General features: G+C 45.6%; 1 protein-coding gene across 1 annotated transcript in view; it reads right to left on the bottom strand.

Annotated features, from left to right (window-relative positions):
• The window catches only part of gmcl1 (germ cell-less, spermatogenesis associated), a 73,443-nt gene that overhangs the window by 46,052 nt on the left and 9,411 nt on the right, over positions 1-17,980 (bottom strand). Inside the window, exons 3-4 of the mRNA XM_068000999.1 lie at positions 9,417-9,513; positions 1,897-1,994 (exon numbers count right to left, since the gene is read on the bottom strand). Of these exons, the coding sequence (XP_067857100.1) occupies positions 1,897-1,994; positions 9,417-9,513 (195 nt within the window). The remainder of the gene's footprint in view (positions 1-1,896; positions 1,995-9,416; positions 9,514-17,980) is intronic.

Below are 17,980 nucleotides of genomic sequence, written 5' to 3'. Positions count from 1 at the left end.
TGGCCTCAGCACCCATAGACTACGTAGGGGAAAATAAACGCAGGTCTCAACTGGGATGACAGCTGGCCTCAGCACCCATAGACTACGTAGGGGAAAATAAACGCAGGTCTCAACTGGGATGACAGCTGGCCTCAGCACCCATAGACTACGTAGGGGAAAATAAACGCAGGTCTCAACTGGGATGACAGCTGGCCTCAGCACCCATAGACTACGTAGGGGAAAATAAACTTGGCTGGGGTTCCTCATCGCAGCAGCTATGGAGTGACTCCTGCTGGAAAGCACATGTATGGAGATATAGAATTACATAGAACTGAGAACTTACAGCGCAGAAACAGGCCATTCGGCCCTATGCCAGTGTTTATGCTCCACACCCGCCTCCTCCTCTTTAATTCATCTCACCCTATCAGCATAACCTTCTATTCCTTTCTCCCTCGTGTGCTCATTTAGCTTCCCCTTAAATGCATCTGTGCTATATGCCTCAACTTCTCCATGTGGTGGTAAGTTCCACATTCTCACCACTCTCTGGGTAAAGAGGTTTCCCCTGAATTCCCTATTGGATTTATTAGTGATTATTTTATATTTATGGCCCCTAGTTTTGGACTCCCCCGAAAGTGGTAACATCATCTCTACGTCTACCCCATCGAACCCCTTCATAATTTTAAAGGCCTCTATCAGGTCACCTCTCAGTCTTCTCTCCTCTAGAGAAAAGTTCAGTCTTTCCTGATAGTTGTATTCACAGGATTCACAAACTGGATTTGGGTGGACAGCAACCTTCATTCCGTTCGATTTCATTCTTCAGTAGTATGTCCAGCTGTTACTGACCCGGTCTCAACCACATTTCATGGCGATTGTTTCCTGCTGTTGATCAAAAAAATACTTTGGACTGACCTCTGATCTGAACTTGCCCTTCATGGCCCCTGGACCTGTCGCCTTTTGTCATACTGCCCAATCATTCAGTTACACTAGCTGAACAAACTGGCTGCACTCCCCGCCGAGGCTCACACGTGAAAGATGTTCTTTCTGTCGAGGCACCGGAGCCTTGCTGCTGCCCGCGGAACAGTAACCTAGCAACAGACTGCATCCCCAGTGAGGGAGGGTAGGGGAGAAATTGGAGAAGAGCAAAATACAAAAGGTTTCCTCACGAGCGGAAGGGGGAAAAGCAGGGAGCTGTCAAAACTCATTTAAGCAATCTTAGCAGTGGGCGGGCAACTTGCTCCCAAACTTCTGTCAGGGTCGCTCTGCAACTGGTCATTAGGACAGTACACGAGAGACTAGCAAGGCTGCCTCACCTCGACTAGCTCTACTTCTGGGACAGCACCTAACCTCTGCTAAAGAGTATTTCCCCAGTGGGACTGCGGAGTGTGTGGAATCAATACCAGGAAAAGCCCAAAGCAAACTAATGTTCTGCTGCCCCTGAGGCAGGATGTCAATGCATCTGTTGAAGGTCTAATGAAAGGTCAGCGCCCTGAAATGTTAACTCTGTTTCTCTCTCCACACATGCTGTCTGACCTGCTGCATGTTTCCAACATTTTCTGTTTTTATTTCAATGTATCACTAGTCTGTCTTACCATTACTAATCTGCAAATACAGCACTCATAAAATTAACAGGGGTCAACAGATTTTAATGCGAATCTTTTATGTTTAAATGGGATTTCACAATTAATTTTTCTACATGTAAGTGGAACAGACTACGCTTTCAGAGTGAGAACATCCAGAACCCTTCAAACAGTAAGACTAGGGCTCTGCAGCTAACCCACAGTAATGCTCCAAGCATTTTCTAATCAAGACTATCTGCAAATTGTGGGAATTTTGGGAATCCTTTCTGAATGCACGCAATGGGCCGGGGGGGGGGGGGGGGGGCGGGCTTTGGGTGTCGTCATGTGTTTTGGAGCTTACCAGCTGAAGCATGCAGGCTGCCGCCAGAATCGTCACCACCCGACTGGGCTGGATTAAGACATCGTCCCTATACAACGAGCCGAACGCCACTTGCAGTGCTGCAGGAAAGAATAATGGAATAAGAGCTCTATAACCCAGAAACACATTCATCAGAAGGCTGACAAACCCTCACAAATTGACATTTACTTCACAGCTCTGTAACCTTCCCATGTACTTTTGGATTCTGTTCACAATGAAGGACAATGGCCACGTTGCTTGGTGCGTTGGTAGGTTATTGTGCTCTGACAATGGAGTGCCAGGAGGCATATTTGCATGTAGTTATCCACGCAGCAAGCTCTCGATCTGGCCAGGGTTGGCGGGTGCTGTCGAGCAAACACTGGCATTTTCCTCATGAAGAGAGAAAGAGCACTTGGAGAGGTGTCTGAGCGATCAATAGAGGAGCAGGGAAAAGCTGAAGCCTGGGACCAAGATGTACGACTGCACCCGGGCACTGTTTATCATTCCCCGGTGCAGGGTGACCCGATGGGGTTATTAATTGAAGTGAAATGAAAATTATCGATAACCATCTGGTTACCAGGCAGCAAATCTTTAAAATTGGCATCAACTAACAAAAACAAGCTATTAATCCAGGAGAATCCAAGCTTCACCAACTTTGTGGGCTGAGAGCCTCGAGGGCCACATACAAAGTTTAACATCAACGTTCTCAACAATTTGCATGTTTGTCAAGCTGCAGATACCAACAGATCTTTGTGTTCTGATTTAATGAGGCAACAGCCCTTTCCAAACCTCCAGGCCCACAACATTCAAACAAGGCAAACCCGCAAATAAGAAATATAAACTCAAGTGGGAGTAAATTGCCTGAGGTTGCCGGCCAGATGTGGCCTGCAGGCTGCAGTTTGGACGTTTCTGTCTTAGGCACTTGATTCCAACTATATCCAGTTTACGTTCACTGATTACAGGACATTCTGGGCATGACAAACTCACTTGGATCCACTACGCCCATTGGTACAGACCATGTAATCTTTTCCTACCCACATTCTATTAGTTTCAAGAATGGGCAGAGGGGGAGAAAGGGGGAAGAGACAGGCCCTGGATTATTTCTTGTATGTTGGTGGGGGGGGGGGGGGGGGCGGGGAGGGGGTTAACAAGATCCTCAGGTACCAGGGCAGAATCTGTCACTGAAAAAACTCTGAACATTGAGATCATAAATCACTAATTTGAAAAAGAAAAAAAAAACACTGCTGCTAAGGGACTAATCTCAACCAAAAGGAACATGATCAGCTTGCGGGGGTAATCAGTAATGCTCTTCTACAGTCCTTGTGCTATCATACAGAATTTTAAAAGCTGCCTGATACATATTGATCTTAAGAGCAGTGCTTAAAATTGCATGAAAGTGTTGCTATGTCGACATTAAGATGTATCACACGTCGCCTCTCGGATTGTAATAAAATCTGCCGTGAGGTGGTAGGAGATCTAAAGTTTTTTTTTTAGCAGTACGAACACCATCCCATCGCCCTCTGGGTCCTGGGTTTGAATCCAGCCCAGACTAATGACGTGAGAGACTCTTCTCTCCGATCGCTGGAAGAGTCTGACATGAAACAAGTTGGTGCATGCCTTCTAGTGGAATCATGCTCAGCACAGCACTGATCGTCATTCAGCTCCCATGGCGTGCTCACGGTGCTGACTGCTGTGGAGGATGGAGGCGATAAAGTGTAAAGGGAATAAGGTGCGTTGTTGGGATAGGGTCCAAAGCAGCTTCACCGCAAGCTTGATTGCAAACAGTAGAAAGCAGTTATTTAACAAGAACTCACCCACCTCCTCTTTCCTTGCAGTCCTGACACTGATCAACATCTCGAGAAGTACAAGCTGATCTCCCGCGGCATTGCGCATACTAAGTCAGAGGGCATTCTGTTTCGAAAGTACCTGCACTCACCATGGTTCTCAGACCTACTGCTACTATTTTTGTACCTGTTCAGTTCTCCCTCTCCATTTCCTTACGACCAATAAGGGCTTCTCCTGCACCCCTCCCATTGCAGCATGGTTGAGACGGGGAGCTCAGCATTTGCAAGTCCGTGCGGTATCACCCCAGGACACAATCTGTTAGGGCTCCTGCCCATGCCTCAGCTACCATTCCTTCCGCTTATAACCCCGATTCTACAGTTTTTACATTAAAATGCAGGCAATTCCCACTACTCCATGCAGCTTGTGAGCTCTGGCACTCTGGCCCACAAAGTCCAGACAACTCAGTTCCGTTTGCACGTACATTTTTATTTGTTAAGTTGGAATTTCATTGGCCTGGAATTGGAAAGGGCTGTTTTTAGTGTGTTGCCTCAGTGGTGGGTGACTCCTACGTTAGATTTGTTAGTACCCACAGCTGCAATATAGGTGCCAGACCTCCAATGATGAGGAAAAGGATGTGCATTTTTTGGCAGCAGTCACTTAAAGCCCCTCCAACAGTTCTATGAAAGTGGCAGTACAGAGGAAGAAGATTTTTTTTTAATCATCTAGATAGTCAGATGACAGCCATTTGTGAAATTTTATTTTAGCCTGGAAACTGAATTTTCATTTTGATTGCAAGAGGCGAGGTTATGGAATAATATAAATACAAACGCTTTGTCATCTTTTAAAGGAAGCATGCCTCATGTTTTTGTTAATTCTGTTAACATTTTCACTTGCACTAATTGGAATGATTTGCCCTGCAGAAATAGGAGCCAAAGTCCAATAGGCTGCTGATGTGCAGAATTGTGGAAATATTGCCTTTAAGTTGTAAATCATTCTTACTGAATGAATAATTTAAATCATCATGGGCTTTTATACCCAAGGTTAATCTGAAGTTGGAGAAATTGTACATAATTATTTTCTTGTCGCTCTAATTTGCTAAAATGAGCATTTTAACAAAATGTATCTTTTTTACCATTGAGTAATCTCAATAATGTACATACATGCTATAGTCATCGTGGGGGTGATTTTAACCCAACTGGTCAGGCGGGAAATTCAAAAGATTGGGTGGAATGCCGGTTTTGCCCCCACCCAATGTTACTCTCCACTGACTTCAACGGAGAATAAAATTGGGAGGGGTGTAAAACCAGTGTTGCACCTGAGCGCGTCAGTTTCCCGACGGGCGGGTTAGATTAAAATTGCCCCCTGTATCCTTCAGGGTTTAAAGAGGGAGGCTCTACATCAGGACACCTGTTTAAATTTCATACTGTAAAAATAAAAAACAAATTAATTGTACAGAGCCTTGGCGAGACCCCCATCTGGAGCACTGCGTTCAGTTCTGGGCACCGCACCTCAGGAAGGATATATTGGCCTTGGAGGGGATGCAGCGCATATTTATAGAATGATACCAGGGCCTAGAGGGTTAAATTATGAGGACTGGTTGTATAAACTTGGCTTGTATTCCCTTGAGTTTAGAAGGTTGAGGGGTGATCTGATCAAGGTGTTTAAAATTATAAAGGGATTCGATAAGAGTAGATACAGAAAATCTATCTCTTCTGGTGAGGGAATCCAGAACAAGTGGGCATAATCTTAAAATCAGAGCTAGGCTATTTACGAGTGAAGTCAGGAAGCAGTTTTTCCACACAAAGAGTAGTGGTAATCTGGAATTCCCTCCCCTAAAAGGCTGTGGAAGCTGGGGGTCATTGAAATTTTCAAGACTGAGAGCGATAGATTTTATGTTAAGTGAGGGTAACGAGGGATATGGATCAAAGGCGGGTAAATGGGGTTGAGGTACAGATCAGCCATAATCTAACTGAACAGTGGAACAGGCTCAAGGGGCTGAATGGCCTGTTCCTATCCTCCTAAATTAATGGGAACATATATACATATCCCCCAAGGCCCTGTGCTACCCTACGTAGCCAATAAAAATAAAAAGCTTGAACACTCCTGACACTGGATTTCAAGTGTTCTCCTGAAATTCCAATGTGCATTTTAGTAACCCCGATGCTTTAGCAACCACTTAGTAATCTAACCAGCAGCAACAGGCAAACAGATTTGACATGCTTTCTGGAAATCGGGAGTAGAAATGGTCATAGCAGTGTTCCCATTAGTCGTGCTTCGCAAAATCAGGCCTTGGCAGAGCTGGCGAGCCTGATTGTTTAAAGAAGGATTGGCCTGATTAGGCTCAGCAAGAGGGTCACAACCACAAAGGCCAGCTGGCAAAAAGCAAGGAGAGAGGTCACGGGAGAGAGAACTTTCAACGCTCAGGATGTGGAAGGAGGTCAGTAAGTTTAACAACCTAAAGAAGAGCTTATAGAAATGCAGTAATGGTCTGTGCAACCCGAGTACAGCTGACCAGGTCGATGTCCTTCTGTAGTAAGTGTCTCATTTTTATCAGCACAATTTCAAATTATACGCTGCTATAAAATCACATCCTATACAATCATTCACCCATTGTCGTTGCTGAGTCTGGATTCGTTGATAACATAACTACAAGAATAATTAGGATTTGTCTCTTTTAGTTTGAAATTATTTAGTTAGTTTAATGTAATTTAGCGTACATGTTTAAAAAAAACAGGATGGCCACAAGTTGAAATACTAGTCTGACTTAATCTGTCCTGGACCAACATTTATCCCTCAACCAACATCAGTGAAACAGTTTGAATTGGTCATCATATTGCTGTTTGTGGGAGCTTGCTGCGCTCAAATTGGCTGCTGCGTTTCCCTACATTACAACAGTGGCTACACTTCAAAAAGTGCTTCATTGGCTGTGAAACGCTTTGAGCACGTGAAAGGTGCTATATAAATGCAAGTTCTTTTTTTTAAATCTAGAGTGAGGGAAACAGACAAGCTGGACAGAGATACCTTTAGTCGCTAAGGAAGCCAAGTTCATCTATCAGCAGAGCGCTGGACTCGCAATTAAAACGGAGCCAGTATTAGCACTCAATGGTCAACTGCTCTCAGTGGAGATGCTTCATCATAATTTCTTCCCCCTCCTATCAGGGTAGGATGACAGTGGACAGGTTCATAGCCCAGACACACTTGCTTTGCTGGGGTGGGGGGGGGGGGGGGGGGGCCTAAAGGTGAGCTAAAGTTTGGTGCGATTGCAGCAGTTACAACGACAATGGCCGTTTTACCTGCACAGTGCAACATTCCATCAGAGAGCTCCAGCAGTCTGACACAGAAAACGACCCGTTATTGATGCCGGTTTAATACTGCTGATCTGCAACAGCTTACAGCTGATTTTCTAAGCATCATTTGGAATTCGTAACCATAAGCTGGAGAGTTAAAACCTTGGCAGATGGAGCTGCTCTGTCTTCATGCGGCGGCTCCATCTGCTGCAGCCTGAGCTCTTTGACATGTGGGAATGAATCAATATTTACTGAAAGGGATGGGAATTGAAGTAAAAAAGTCATTTTCAAACATAATCTCTGAAGCGCAGGCACAAAATAAAGATTTTATTCCTGTTATGTATCATCCCCACAGTTATATCAGATGAAGAGGTTCCATAAATAGCCCTATTAAAATTACTGCACTGCATGTTTATTCCCTACATTGCTTGTGTATTCGTGCTTGTAGGTCGTACAGCAACTACAGACTCCTGGAAACCCACGCTGGTTATATTCGAATTCTATTTTACAAATTCAAGGCCGAGAGAGAATGCTCAACCACGCTGCCCGTGGAAAGGAACAAGTATAACTTAAAGCTCTGATTGTTGAAACTTAACACTGGCTGCAGGTTTCGAAAGCACAGCTGGGCAAACAGCCCCCTGTAAATTATTCAATATGCCTTGCAGCACTCAACTTCAAGTAAAAAAATGTTAAAAAGAGCCAACTTAAAAAAACATTCTATTGGAGGTCCTGACACGGGGAGCTTGGCTGGGTGCAGATGGGAAGTCATTCTGGCCTGCGTTGCGTCAAGTCAGCACAGGACTGGTATCTGGAGAGATCGCAGATCAAGGTTTCTGCCCATCATCTTGGTGAGGAATGGTCGTGTATCACAGAAACAATCAAAAGCAATAGCAAACCATAAATTAGCAATAGACAATTATACATGTGCCATGATGGAGAAAAAGATGCAATTCCTAATTGTTGCACTACACTATTGTTGCACATTAAAAAATAATCTCTCTGCCCTCCCCAGGCCATGCATCGACTGCAGCCAAGAGAGAGAGAGAGAGAAAGAGAAAGAAAGAAAAGACTTGCATTTATGTAGCGCCTTTCACGACCTCAGGACGTTTCAAAGCGCTTTACAGCCAATAAAGTACTTTTGAAGTGTAGTCACTGTTGTAATGTAGGAAATTTGGGCACAGGATTTGAGCACAGGAGTAGGGATATCTTACTGCAGTTGTACAGGGCCTTGGTGAGACCACATCTGGAATATTGTGTGAAGTTTTGGTTTCCTTATCTGAGGAAGGAGATCCTTGCCATGGAGGGAGTGCAACGAAGGTTCACCAGACTGATTCCTGGGATGCCAGGACTGACGTATGAGGAGAGATTGGGTCGACTAGGCCTATATTCACTGGAGTTCAGAAGAATGAGAGGTGATCTCATCGAAACATATAAAATTCTAACAGGACTAGACAGACTAGATGCAGGGAGGATGTTCCCGATGGCTGGGGAGTCCAGAACCAGGGGTCACAGTCTCAGGATACGGGGTATGCCATTTAGAACCGAGATGAGGAGAAATTTCTTCACTCAGAGGGTGGTGAACCTGTGGAATTCTCTACCACAGAAGGCAGTGGAGGCCAAGTCATTAAATGTATTCAAGGAGATAGATATATTTCTTAATGCTAAAGGGATCAAGGGATATGGGGAAAAAGCGGGAACAGGGTACTGAGTTAGACGATCAGCCATGATCATTTGAATGGCGGAGCAGGCCCGAAGGGCCGAATGGCCTACTCTTGCTCCTATTTTCTATGTTTCTATGTAGGAAGACCCCACAAACAGCAATGTGATAATGACCAGATAATCTGTTTTAGTGATGTTGGTTGAGGGATAAATATTGGCCAGGACTCCGGGGGAGAACTCCCCTGCTCTTCTTTGAAATAGTGCCTTGGGATCTTTTATGTCCATCTGAGAGGCCTCGGTTTAAGGTCTCATCCGAAAGACGGTGCCTCTGACAGTGCAGCACTCTTAGTACTGCACTGAAGTGTCAACCTGGATTATGTGCTCAGTGGAGTGGGACTCGAACCAACGACCTTCTGACTCAGAGGCGAGAATGCTACCCACTGAGCCATGGCTGACCCGCATGACCTACTCCTGGGCCTGCAACGATGACACTCTGAACTGGCCACGCGGAGGTTAACAAGAGGTGCTCTTATTATCCCTCCCCAATATGGGTACGTCCCTGGCCCGCTTTGTGCTTCTGCACTGCAGTGTTGGGGAAAATGGAACCGGACTGCCCTCACTGCTATGGTGCTGGCCTTGGTGTGCTCATGTGTTATGCCATCCCGTTACACACACTTCCTAAATTGTTGTGGCATGCGAGATAAATCTGACACAGCAACTTTAATAAAGATTACACGTGAACCTTCCCCTGTTAAGTTCAGCTCTGTAATTAGAAATGAAATGAAAACGTACCCTCAGTGTCGATGTTCTGATCTGGGATCTCCAGTTCTATGTAGTTCATATTGGATTCCTTCCAGGATCCACTGAACATACTTGAAAAGTAACCGGACTGTAAAACATAAATGAACAAAACGTATTTAGAGTTTGGTGACTTTCCTGGGTGGTGACAGTCAAACACATTACATACTGGCCTGCAGCAGCCTTAAAGCAGACAGTATTCAATCACAGCGCATCAAAACACAGCTTTTGGACTGCCTGAGCAGTCCGGTGCAGTGCTGTCACTAGGATTTCAGCGAAGTGTAACGGTGGATGAGTCATTTTCCTACTATGTCCACTTGAACTGAAAACGCCCAGTATTAAAATTGTAGATTTTGTCCTTCCAAACTTAGAATGGTGCTGGGCAGAGTGTCTGAGCGACATAATATCAGAGTGAATTACTGATGGTACAGGTTTGCCACTACTGGTTGGAGCAACTGTGAGGTGATGAGTTAAGAGTGCCACACAAGGACCGTATTGCACAACATTAAAAAGTATTGTTTTTTTCCTATAGTGTATGAACACCAATCGGCTAAATAAGCCTGGTGATAGCACCGTGGTGTAACTCAGCATGTTTCACTATAGTCAACTCAAAGAGATTAAGGATACCGTCACAATGGTCCAACACGTGGCAGGGCAGCAACTGATCATCCCTTTCAGCATGCCTGTTACTATGAGTCCACGGAAGTGGTAAAGGACAGAGAACAGGTATTGCTTTAAACAGTAGCACAAGTTGCGATAATCATGTCAAGTAGGAAACTCAGAGAACAGGCCAACTGAAGGACACAGTGAGGTTTCACCCTATGTACGGCTCTGCCTAGTCTTAATATCCAGGTGTCTTGTTCAAGTGATGGAGCCTCTTGTTAACCTTCTACCCCTGTTAGCAACTCCCTTTCTCTTGCAACATTATTAATACTGTAGTTATGAACCCTAGCCAAATGAGGATTAAATTCTTGCACAGTGACTTGAGCATTGGAAGTGCTTGATTCCCAATGTGTAGGAATGGGGAGTGACCACACAATCTCATAATTATTGCCCTACCTTCCTCCCATTTCTCAACCATTGCCACGTTCTAATATATCGTGGACACTGGCATAATATCTGAACAAATATGTTAGGATGGATGGCTTGGAACAAATAATTATTTCAGGATATATCAACTGCAGTGGCCAATTCTACTCAGTTGCACAGATGGGTTGTGGGCAGGAGAAGTGAATTAGGTACAATCTGGTGCTTATTTACATTCCACACTAACATGTGCATTCTGGAGAAACCATGACACGACAAGGTAAAAATTACCTAAAAACGCTGCTTCATCATCATTCTGCTATTTGTATTTTGCCACTGGAGGCAGTCTGTTCCCCAAGATTCAAGGGAAAACCCAATCAACTGCACTGGAAGGGAGAGTAGGATTTTTACCGTTGCCCATCCAAAGCCACGAGTAATCAAATCCCACCAAAAATAGTGAAAATTCTTCAGATTTCAGGGGAGAAATTTAAACCAGTGTAAGAAAGTGCATTATTTACATTGGAGAGTTAACAGCTGTTTTGGGTAGGAACTGGTTTCAAAAACACAAAGATAAACAGGAGATGGTTAAAACATAAATTGGCTACTTCTTGAAGGTTTATATTAGATTGACACTAACGTATGCTGTCCAATATTAAACACGCTTAGTGTGTGCCCGGGACATTGACGTTACTGAACCTCAGGTTCTAAATAGGCAGAAGGGGCTGAAACACTGTATCCCAGGGCACTTAGAGACAAAGGAGACAATTTGTAAATCATTTCAAAGGAATCACTGAATATTGGGGAAGATCTGACAGACTGCAGACAGGCAAATGAAGTTCCCATATTCAAGAAGGGTGGCAGAGCCAAATCTGGCAACTACAGGCCAATGAGCAGATCCGAATCTAACAACTACAGACTTGCCAGCCCAATCTCAATAATCAGAAAATTAATGGAGTCAACATGAATCAAAATAACCTAATAAAGAACAGCTAATATGGCATTAGAAAAGGCAGGTCTTTCATGACCAACCTCATCAGCTTTATTTCAGGGGGTAACATCCCAGGTTGATAGAGGAAAGCCATATGATAAGGTGGAGTTAAATTTCCAAAAAGCCATTCAAGGGTTTGTATATTTTTAAAGACATATAACCAACCCACCGTACACAAGACGCTGGAAGGACCTTCCTTGCACTTCAAAGAACTAGAGCAATGTTATCCATGAATTAAACTGGTGTGCAAAATTATACAGTAATCTTCCACTAATTGGTCCCTATTCATGGATAGGCTCTACGTAATTGCTCCCTTCTTTATTTTAATGCTCGGTGTTTAAACCCCTTGTAATTATACCTCTAATTCTGTAAAATTCTGCACGATTTGAAATGACAGCAGGTCTTAAAATAGCAACACATACCATATAGAATTACACTGAATTTACAGGACAGAAACAGGCCATTCGACCCAACTGGTTTATGCCGGTGTTTATGCTCTGCACGAGCCTCCTCCCATCCTACTTCATCTCATCTTATCAGCATATCCTTCTATTCCTTTCTCTCTCATGTACTTATCAAGCTTCCCCTTGTTTGCATCTATGCTATTCGCCTCAACCACTCCATGTGGCAACAAGTTCCACCTTCTCACCGCTCTCTGGGTAAAACAGTTTCTCCTGAATTCCTTATTGGATTTATTAGTGACTATCTTACATTTATGATAACCTAGTTTTGGTTTCCTCCACAAGGCCTAGCCAACCTGATTCCCTCCTGCCTGGAGGCATTCCCCTTTATCCATGCTTGAACTTCATGCGAATGTACAAGCTCGGATTTCCCAACCCCTACAGACAACATCCTTTAAAAATTACAGATGGGCTGCAAGCTCTCTAGGGTCTTACCAGTTGGGGAGCTCATTAGAAATGATGATTCCATTGTTAAATCTGACCTGCAAAATTATTCACACTGATCCAAAATAGGATAATTTTAAATCTTAGGAGGGGAGCCTGAATAAATATTGAAAGCTGAAATAGAAGGATATGCTGACGGGGTTAGAAGAAGGGGGTGAGAGAAGGTTCATGTGGAGTATAAATACTGGCATAGATCTGTTGGCCTGTTTCTGTGTTGCACATTCTATGTAATTCTATGGAACTGACCAGCTTGGTGAGGCAGCAATGGCTGCATTTCTGATATTAACACGTGTCATCGTGCCAGGCTTAACAGCTGGACAATTTCTCTCACCAAACAGAGAGTACCAATTGCCTAAATACAAATGGGGAGTGACGCGGTTTTGGAAATTAAATTTCAAGTGGACATTCAGTGTTTTGGAATTGATTTCCCCCTTTCGGGTAGAATTTCTGCAGGGAATCCCCGACTTTCCACCGTAATTTTATGCGGAAACCCCGGAGAGAAACAGCCGTTAATACCGTCGCTCTGTGTTTTCCTCTAATCTCCCACCGAGGTTACAGTGGGAGATCGGGAGAATCCCCAGGGGATGTTATGGTATTTGTGTTTATCCAATTGAAAGGCGCTTGTGCTGGGGAACAAAATAACTTTCCACTTCAGGCATTGGTGTCAGCCTACACTCTCCCAGGTCAAAAATAGCACGTTTGGAAGCCGCAATAATATACCGCAGCCCCAACCTAACTGCACGTACATTGCAAAAGTCTTCCATCTCCTACACCAACTGTCCTGTAGTTTTTCCAATTGCGACTGACAATCTCTTGCTATTCTAGCAACCAGGTAGAAACTTAACTTAAAAGTTAAAACAAGTGTTATTAAGTTGGTTAAATTCTCGAATGCTCCATTTTTTTTCAGGCCTATCAACTGATAATCAGAAAGGTAGCTGCTGGCATGAATTAAAACTATAACCAGGTGGTCTAACGGGATTTGCTGCGTAATAATAAATTACGAAGCTAGCAACCATACTTTCCTCCATGTCACATTCCTGAAAACAAATGTACCAATAATAAATAACAGCATGGGAAAGCTCTTTTTGCACATCTCCAAATGAATGGCTCAACAGTAGCACTGTTGTAAGGGCTGGCCTGTCCTTTTAAGGCCACTGCTCTCTCTGTGACTTCTCTTCCTCTCACTACTACTCTGTTGCTGCTATCGCACTCATTGCTATTTCTCTCTCACTGCTTTCACGTTTCACACTATTCGCTCCCTGTTGCTGCTGTCTTTCTCACCATGCTCTCTCTCATTGCTGTTTCTTTCTCATTACACTTTCTGACATTGCTGTCTTCCACCCTCTCTCTTTCGCTGCTGTCTTTTTTTGTTTCTCCCTCATTCTGTTGATGTTTCTCTCTCACTGCTGTTTCCTTTTGCTGTTCTCTCACACAACTCTCTGTTGTTGCTGTCCCTCATTGCTACTTTCTCCCTTACTGCTCTCCTTGTTGTTGCTGTCTCGCTGACACTACTTTCTCTGTTGCTGTTGTCTCTGCTGTTTTCTCACTGCTCGATCTCTCTTTGCTGTCTCTCACTACTCTCCTTGTTGCTCTCTCGCTCACTGCTCTCCTTGTTGTTGCTCTCTCTCTCACTGCTCTCCTTGTTGTTGCTCTCTCTCTCACTGCTCTCCTTGTTGTTGCTCTCTCTCTCACTGCTCTCCTTGTAGCTCTCTCTCTCACTGCTCTCTTTGTTGTTGCTCTCTCTCTCTCACTGCTCTCCTTGTTGTTGCTCTCTCTCTCACTGCTCTCCTTGTTGCTGTCTCTCTCTCACTGCTCTCCTTGTTGCTGTCTCTCTCTCACTGCTCTCCTTGTTGTTAAATGTAAGGAATCTTACAACACCAGGTTATCGTCCAACAATTTTATTTGAAAATCACAAGCTTTCGGAGGCTTTCATCTTCGTCAGGTGAAGTGTGGGATTCCTTGAACGTTACCGCATTTATAGTCAGAGAACAATACCTGGTGATTACAGATAATCTTTCCAACTGCCCGTTGTCAAGGCAATCAAAGTGTCCAGACAGAGAGATGTTACCTACAGGACCACCGAATATACAAACGGCCAGAACAAAAGACAGAGAGAGAGAGAGAGAAACATCCGAAAGGAAGAGAAAGACAGAGAATGACCCATTGTATTAAAAACAGATAACTTTTTTTCGCTGGTGGGGTTACGTGTAGCGTGACATGAACCCAAGATCCCGGTTGAGGCCGTCCTCATGGGTGCGGAAGTTGGCTATCAATTTCTGCTCGACGATTTTGCGTTGTTGTGTGTCTCGAAGGCCGCCTTGGAGAACGCTTACCCGAAGGTCGGTGGCTGAATGTCCTTGACTGCTGAAGTGTTCCCCGACTGGGAGGGAACCCTCCTGTCTGGCGATTGTTGCGCGGTGTCCGTTCATCCGTTGTCGCAGTGTCTGCATGGTCTCGCCAATGTACCATGCTCCGGGGCATCCTTTCCTGCAACGTATGAGGTAGACAACGTTGGCCGAGTCACAGGAGTATGAACCATGTATCTGGTGGGTGGTGTCCTCTCGTGTGATGGTGGTATCTGTGTCGATGATCTGGCATGTCTTGCAGAGGTTGCCGTGGCAGGGTTGTGTGGTGTCGTGGACGCTGTTCTGAAAGCTGGGTAATTTGCTGCGAACGATGTCTGTTTGAGGTTGGGTGGCTGTTTGAAGGCGAGTAGTGGAGGTGTGGGGATGGACTTAGCGAGGTGTTCGTCGTCATCGATGACATGTTGAAGGCTGCGGAGAACATGGCGTAGTTTCTCCGCTCCGGGGAAGTACTGGACGACGAAGGGTACTCTGTCGGTTGCGTCCCGTGTTAGTCTTCTGAGGAGGTCTATGCGATTCTTCGCTGTGGCCCGTCGGAACTGTCGATCGACGAGTCGAGCGTCATATCCCGTTCTTACGAGGGCGTCTGTAGGTGTCCATCGCGTTCCTCCTCGTCTGAGCAGATCCTGTGTATTTGCAGGGCCTGTCCATAGGGGATGGCCTCTTTGACGTGGTTAGGGTGGAAGCTGGAAAAGTGGAGCAACATGAGGTTGTCCGTGGGCTTGCGGTAGAGTGAGGTGCTGAGGTGCCCGTCTTTGATGGAGATTCGTGTGTCCAAGAAAGAAACCGATTCTGAGGCGTAGTCCATGGTGAGCTTGATGGTGGGATGGAACTTGTTGATGTTATCGTGTAGTCTCTTCAGTGATTCTTCGCCGTGCGTCCATAGGAAGAAAATGTCGTCGATGTATCTAGTGTATAGCGTTGGTTGGAGGTCCTGTGCAGTGAAGAAGTCGTGCTCGAACTTGTGCATGAAAATGTTGGCGCATTGGGGTGCGAATTTGGTCCCGATGGCTGTTCCGTGTGTTTGGGTCAAGAACTGGTTATCGAAGGTGAAGACATTGTGATCCAGGATGAAGCGGATGAGTTGTAGGATGGCGTCTGGAGATTGGCTGTTGTTGGTGTTGAGTATTGATGCTGTCGCAGCAATGCCGTCATCGTGGGGGATACTGGTGTAGAGTGCCGAGACGTCCATCGTGGTGAGAAGCGTTCCTGGTTCAACTGGTCCGTGGGTGCTGAGTTTTTGTAGGAGGTCTGTAGTGTCGCGACAGAAGCTGGGGGTTCCCTGTACGATGGGTTTCAGGATGCCCTCGACGTATCCAGAGAGGTTCTCACACAGGGTTCCGTTGCCTGATACGATAGGACGTCCGGGTGTGTTGGCTTTGTGTATCTTTGGGAGGCAGTAGAAGTCTCCCACGCGGGGTGCGTGGGATGAGAGCGCGTAGGATGCTTTGAAGGTCTGGATCAAAGGTCTTGATCAGTTTGTTGAGCTGGTGGGTGTGTTCTTTGGTCCACGACACCACACAACCCTGCCACGGCAACCTCTGCAAGACATGCCAGATCATCGACACAGATACCATCATCACACGAGAGGACACCACCCACCAGGTACATGGTTCATACTCCTGTGACTCGGCCAACGTTGTCTACCTCATACGTTGCAGGAAAGGATGCCCCGGAGCATGGTACATTGGCGAGACCATGCAGACACTGCGACAACGGAAGAACAGACACCGCGCAACAATCGCCAGACAGGAGGGTTCCCTCCCAGTCGGGGAACACTTCAGCAGTCAAGGACATTCAGCCACCGACCTTCGGGTAAGTGTTCTCCAAGGTGGCCTTCGAGACACACGACAACGCAAAATCATCGAGCAGAAATTGATAGCCAACTTCCGCACCCATGAGGACGGCCTCAACCGGGATCTTGGGTTCATGTCACGCTACACGTAACCCCACCAGCGAAAAAAAGTTATCTGTTTTTAATACAATGGGTCATTCTCTGTCTTTCTCTTCCTTTCGGATGTTTCTCTCTCTCTCTCTGTCTTTTGTTCTGGCCGTTTGTATATTCGGTGGTCCTGTAGGTAACATCTCTCTGTCTGGACACTTTGATTGCCTTGACAACGGGCAGTTGGAAAGATTATCTGTAATCACCAGGTATTGTTCTCTGACTATAAATGCGGTAACGTTCAAGGAATCCCACACTTCACCTGACGAAGGAGAAAGCCTCCGAAAGCTTGTGATTTTCAAATAAAACAGTTGGACTATAACCTGGTGTTGTCAGATTCCTTACATTTGTCAACCCCAGTCCATCACCGGCATCTCCACATCATGGCTCCTTGTTGTTGCTCTCTCTCTTTCTCACTGCTCTCCTTGTTGTTGCTCTCTCTCTCTCTCACTGCTCTCCTTGTTTCTCTCTCTCACTGTTCTCCTTGTTGTTGCTCTCTCTCTCACTGCTCTCCTTGTTGCTCTCTCTCTCTCCCACTGCTCTCCTTGTTCTTGCTCTCTCTCTCTCACTGTTCTCCTTGTTGTTGCTCTCTCTCTCACTGCTCTCCTTGTCGCTCTCTCTCTCTCACTGTTCTCCTTGTTGTTGCTCTCTCTCTCACTGCTCTCCTTGTTGCTCTCTCTCTCTCACTGTTCTCCCTGTTACTGTCTCTCTCTCACTGCTCTCCTTGTTCTTGCTCTCTCTCTCTCTCTCTCTCACTGTTCTCCTTGTTGTTGCTCTCTCTCTCACTGCTCTCCTTGTCGCTCTCTCTCTCTCACTGCTCTCCTTGTCGCTCTCTCTCTCTCACTGTTCTCCTTGTTGTCGCTCTCTCTCTCTCTCTCTCACTGCTCTCCTTGTCGCTCTCTCTCTCTGTTCTCCTTGTTGTTGCTCTCTCTCTCACTGCTCTCCTTGTTGTTGCTCTCTCTCTCACTGCTCTCCTTGTCGCTCTCTCTCTCACTGTTCTCCTTGTTGTTGCTCTCTCTCTCACTGTTCTCCTTGTTGTTGCTCTCTCTCTCACTGCTCTCCTTGTTGTTGCTCTCTCTCTCACTGCTCTCCTTGTTGTTGCTCTCTCTCTCACTGCTCTCCTTGTCGCTCTCTCTCTCACTGTTCTCCTTGTTGTTGCTCTCTCTCTCACTGCTCTCCTTGTTGTTGCTCTCTCTCTCACTGCTCTCCTTGTCGCTCTCTCTCTCACTGTTCTCCTTGTTGTTGCTCTCTCTCTCACTGCTCTCCTTGTTGTTGCTCTCTCTCACTGTTCTCCTTGTTGTCGCTCTCTCTCTCTCTCACTGCTCTCCTTGTTG

Source organism: Heptranchias perlo, chromosome 20 (genome assembly GCF_035084215.1).
Source record: "Heptranchias perlo isolate sHepPer1 chromosome 20, sHepPer1.hap1, whole genome shotgun sequence".
NCBI lineage: Eukaryota > Metazoa > Chordata > Chondrichthyes > Hexanchiformes > Hexanchidae > Heptranchias > Heptranchias perlo.
Note: the sequence above shows the minus strand (reverse complement) of the source record. Positions and strands in the feature narration are given on the sequence as shown.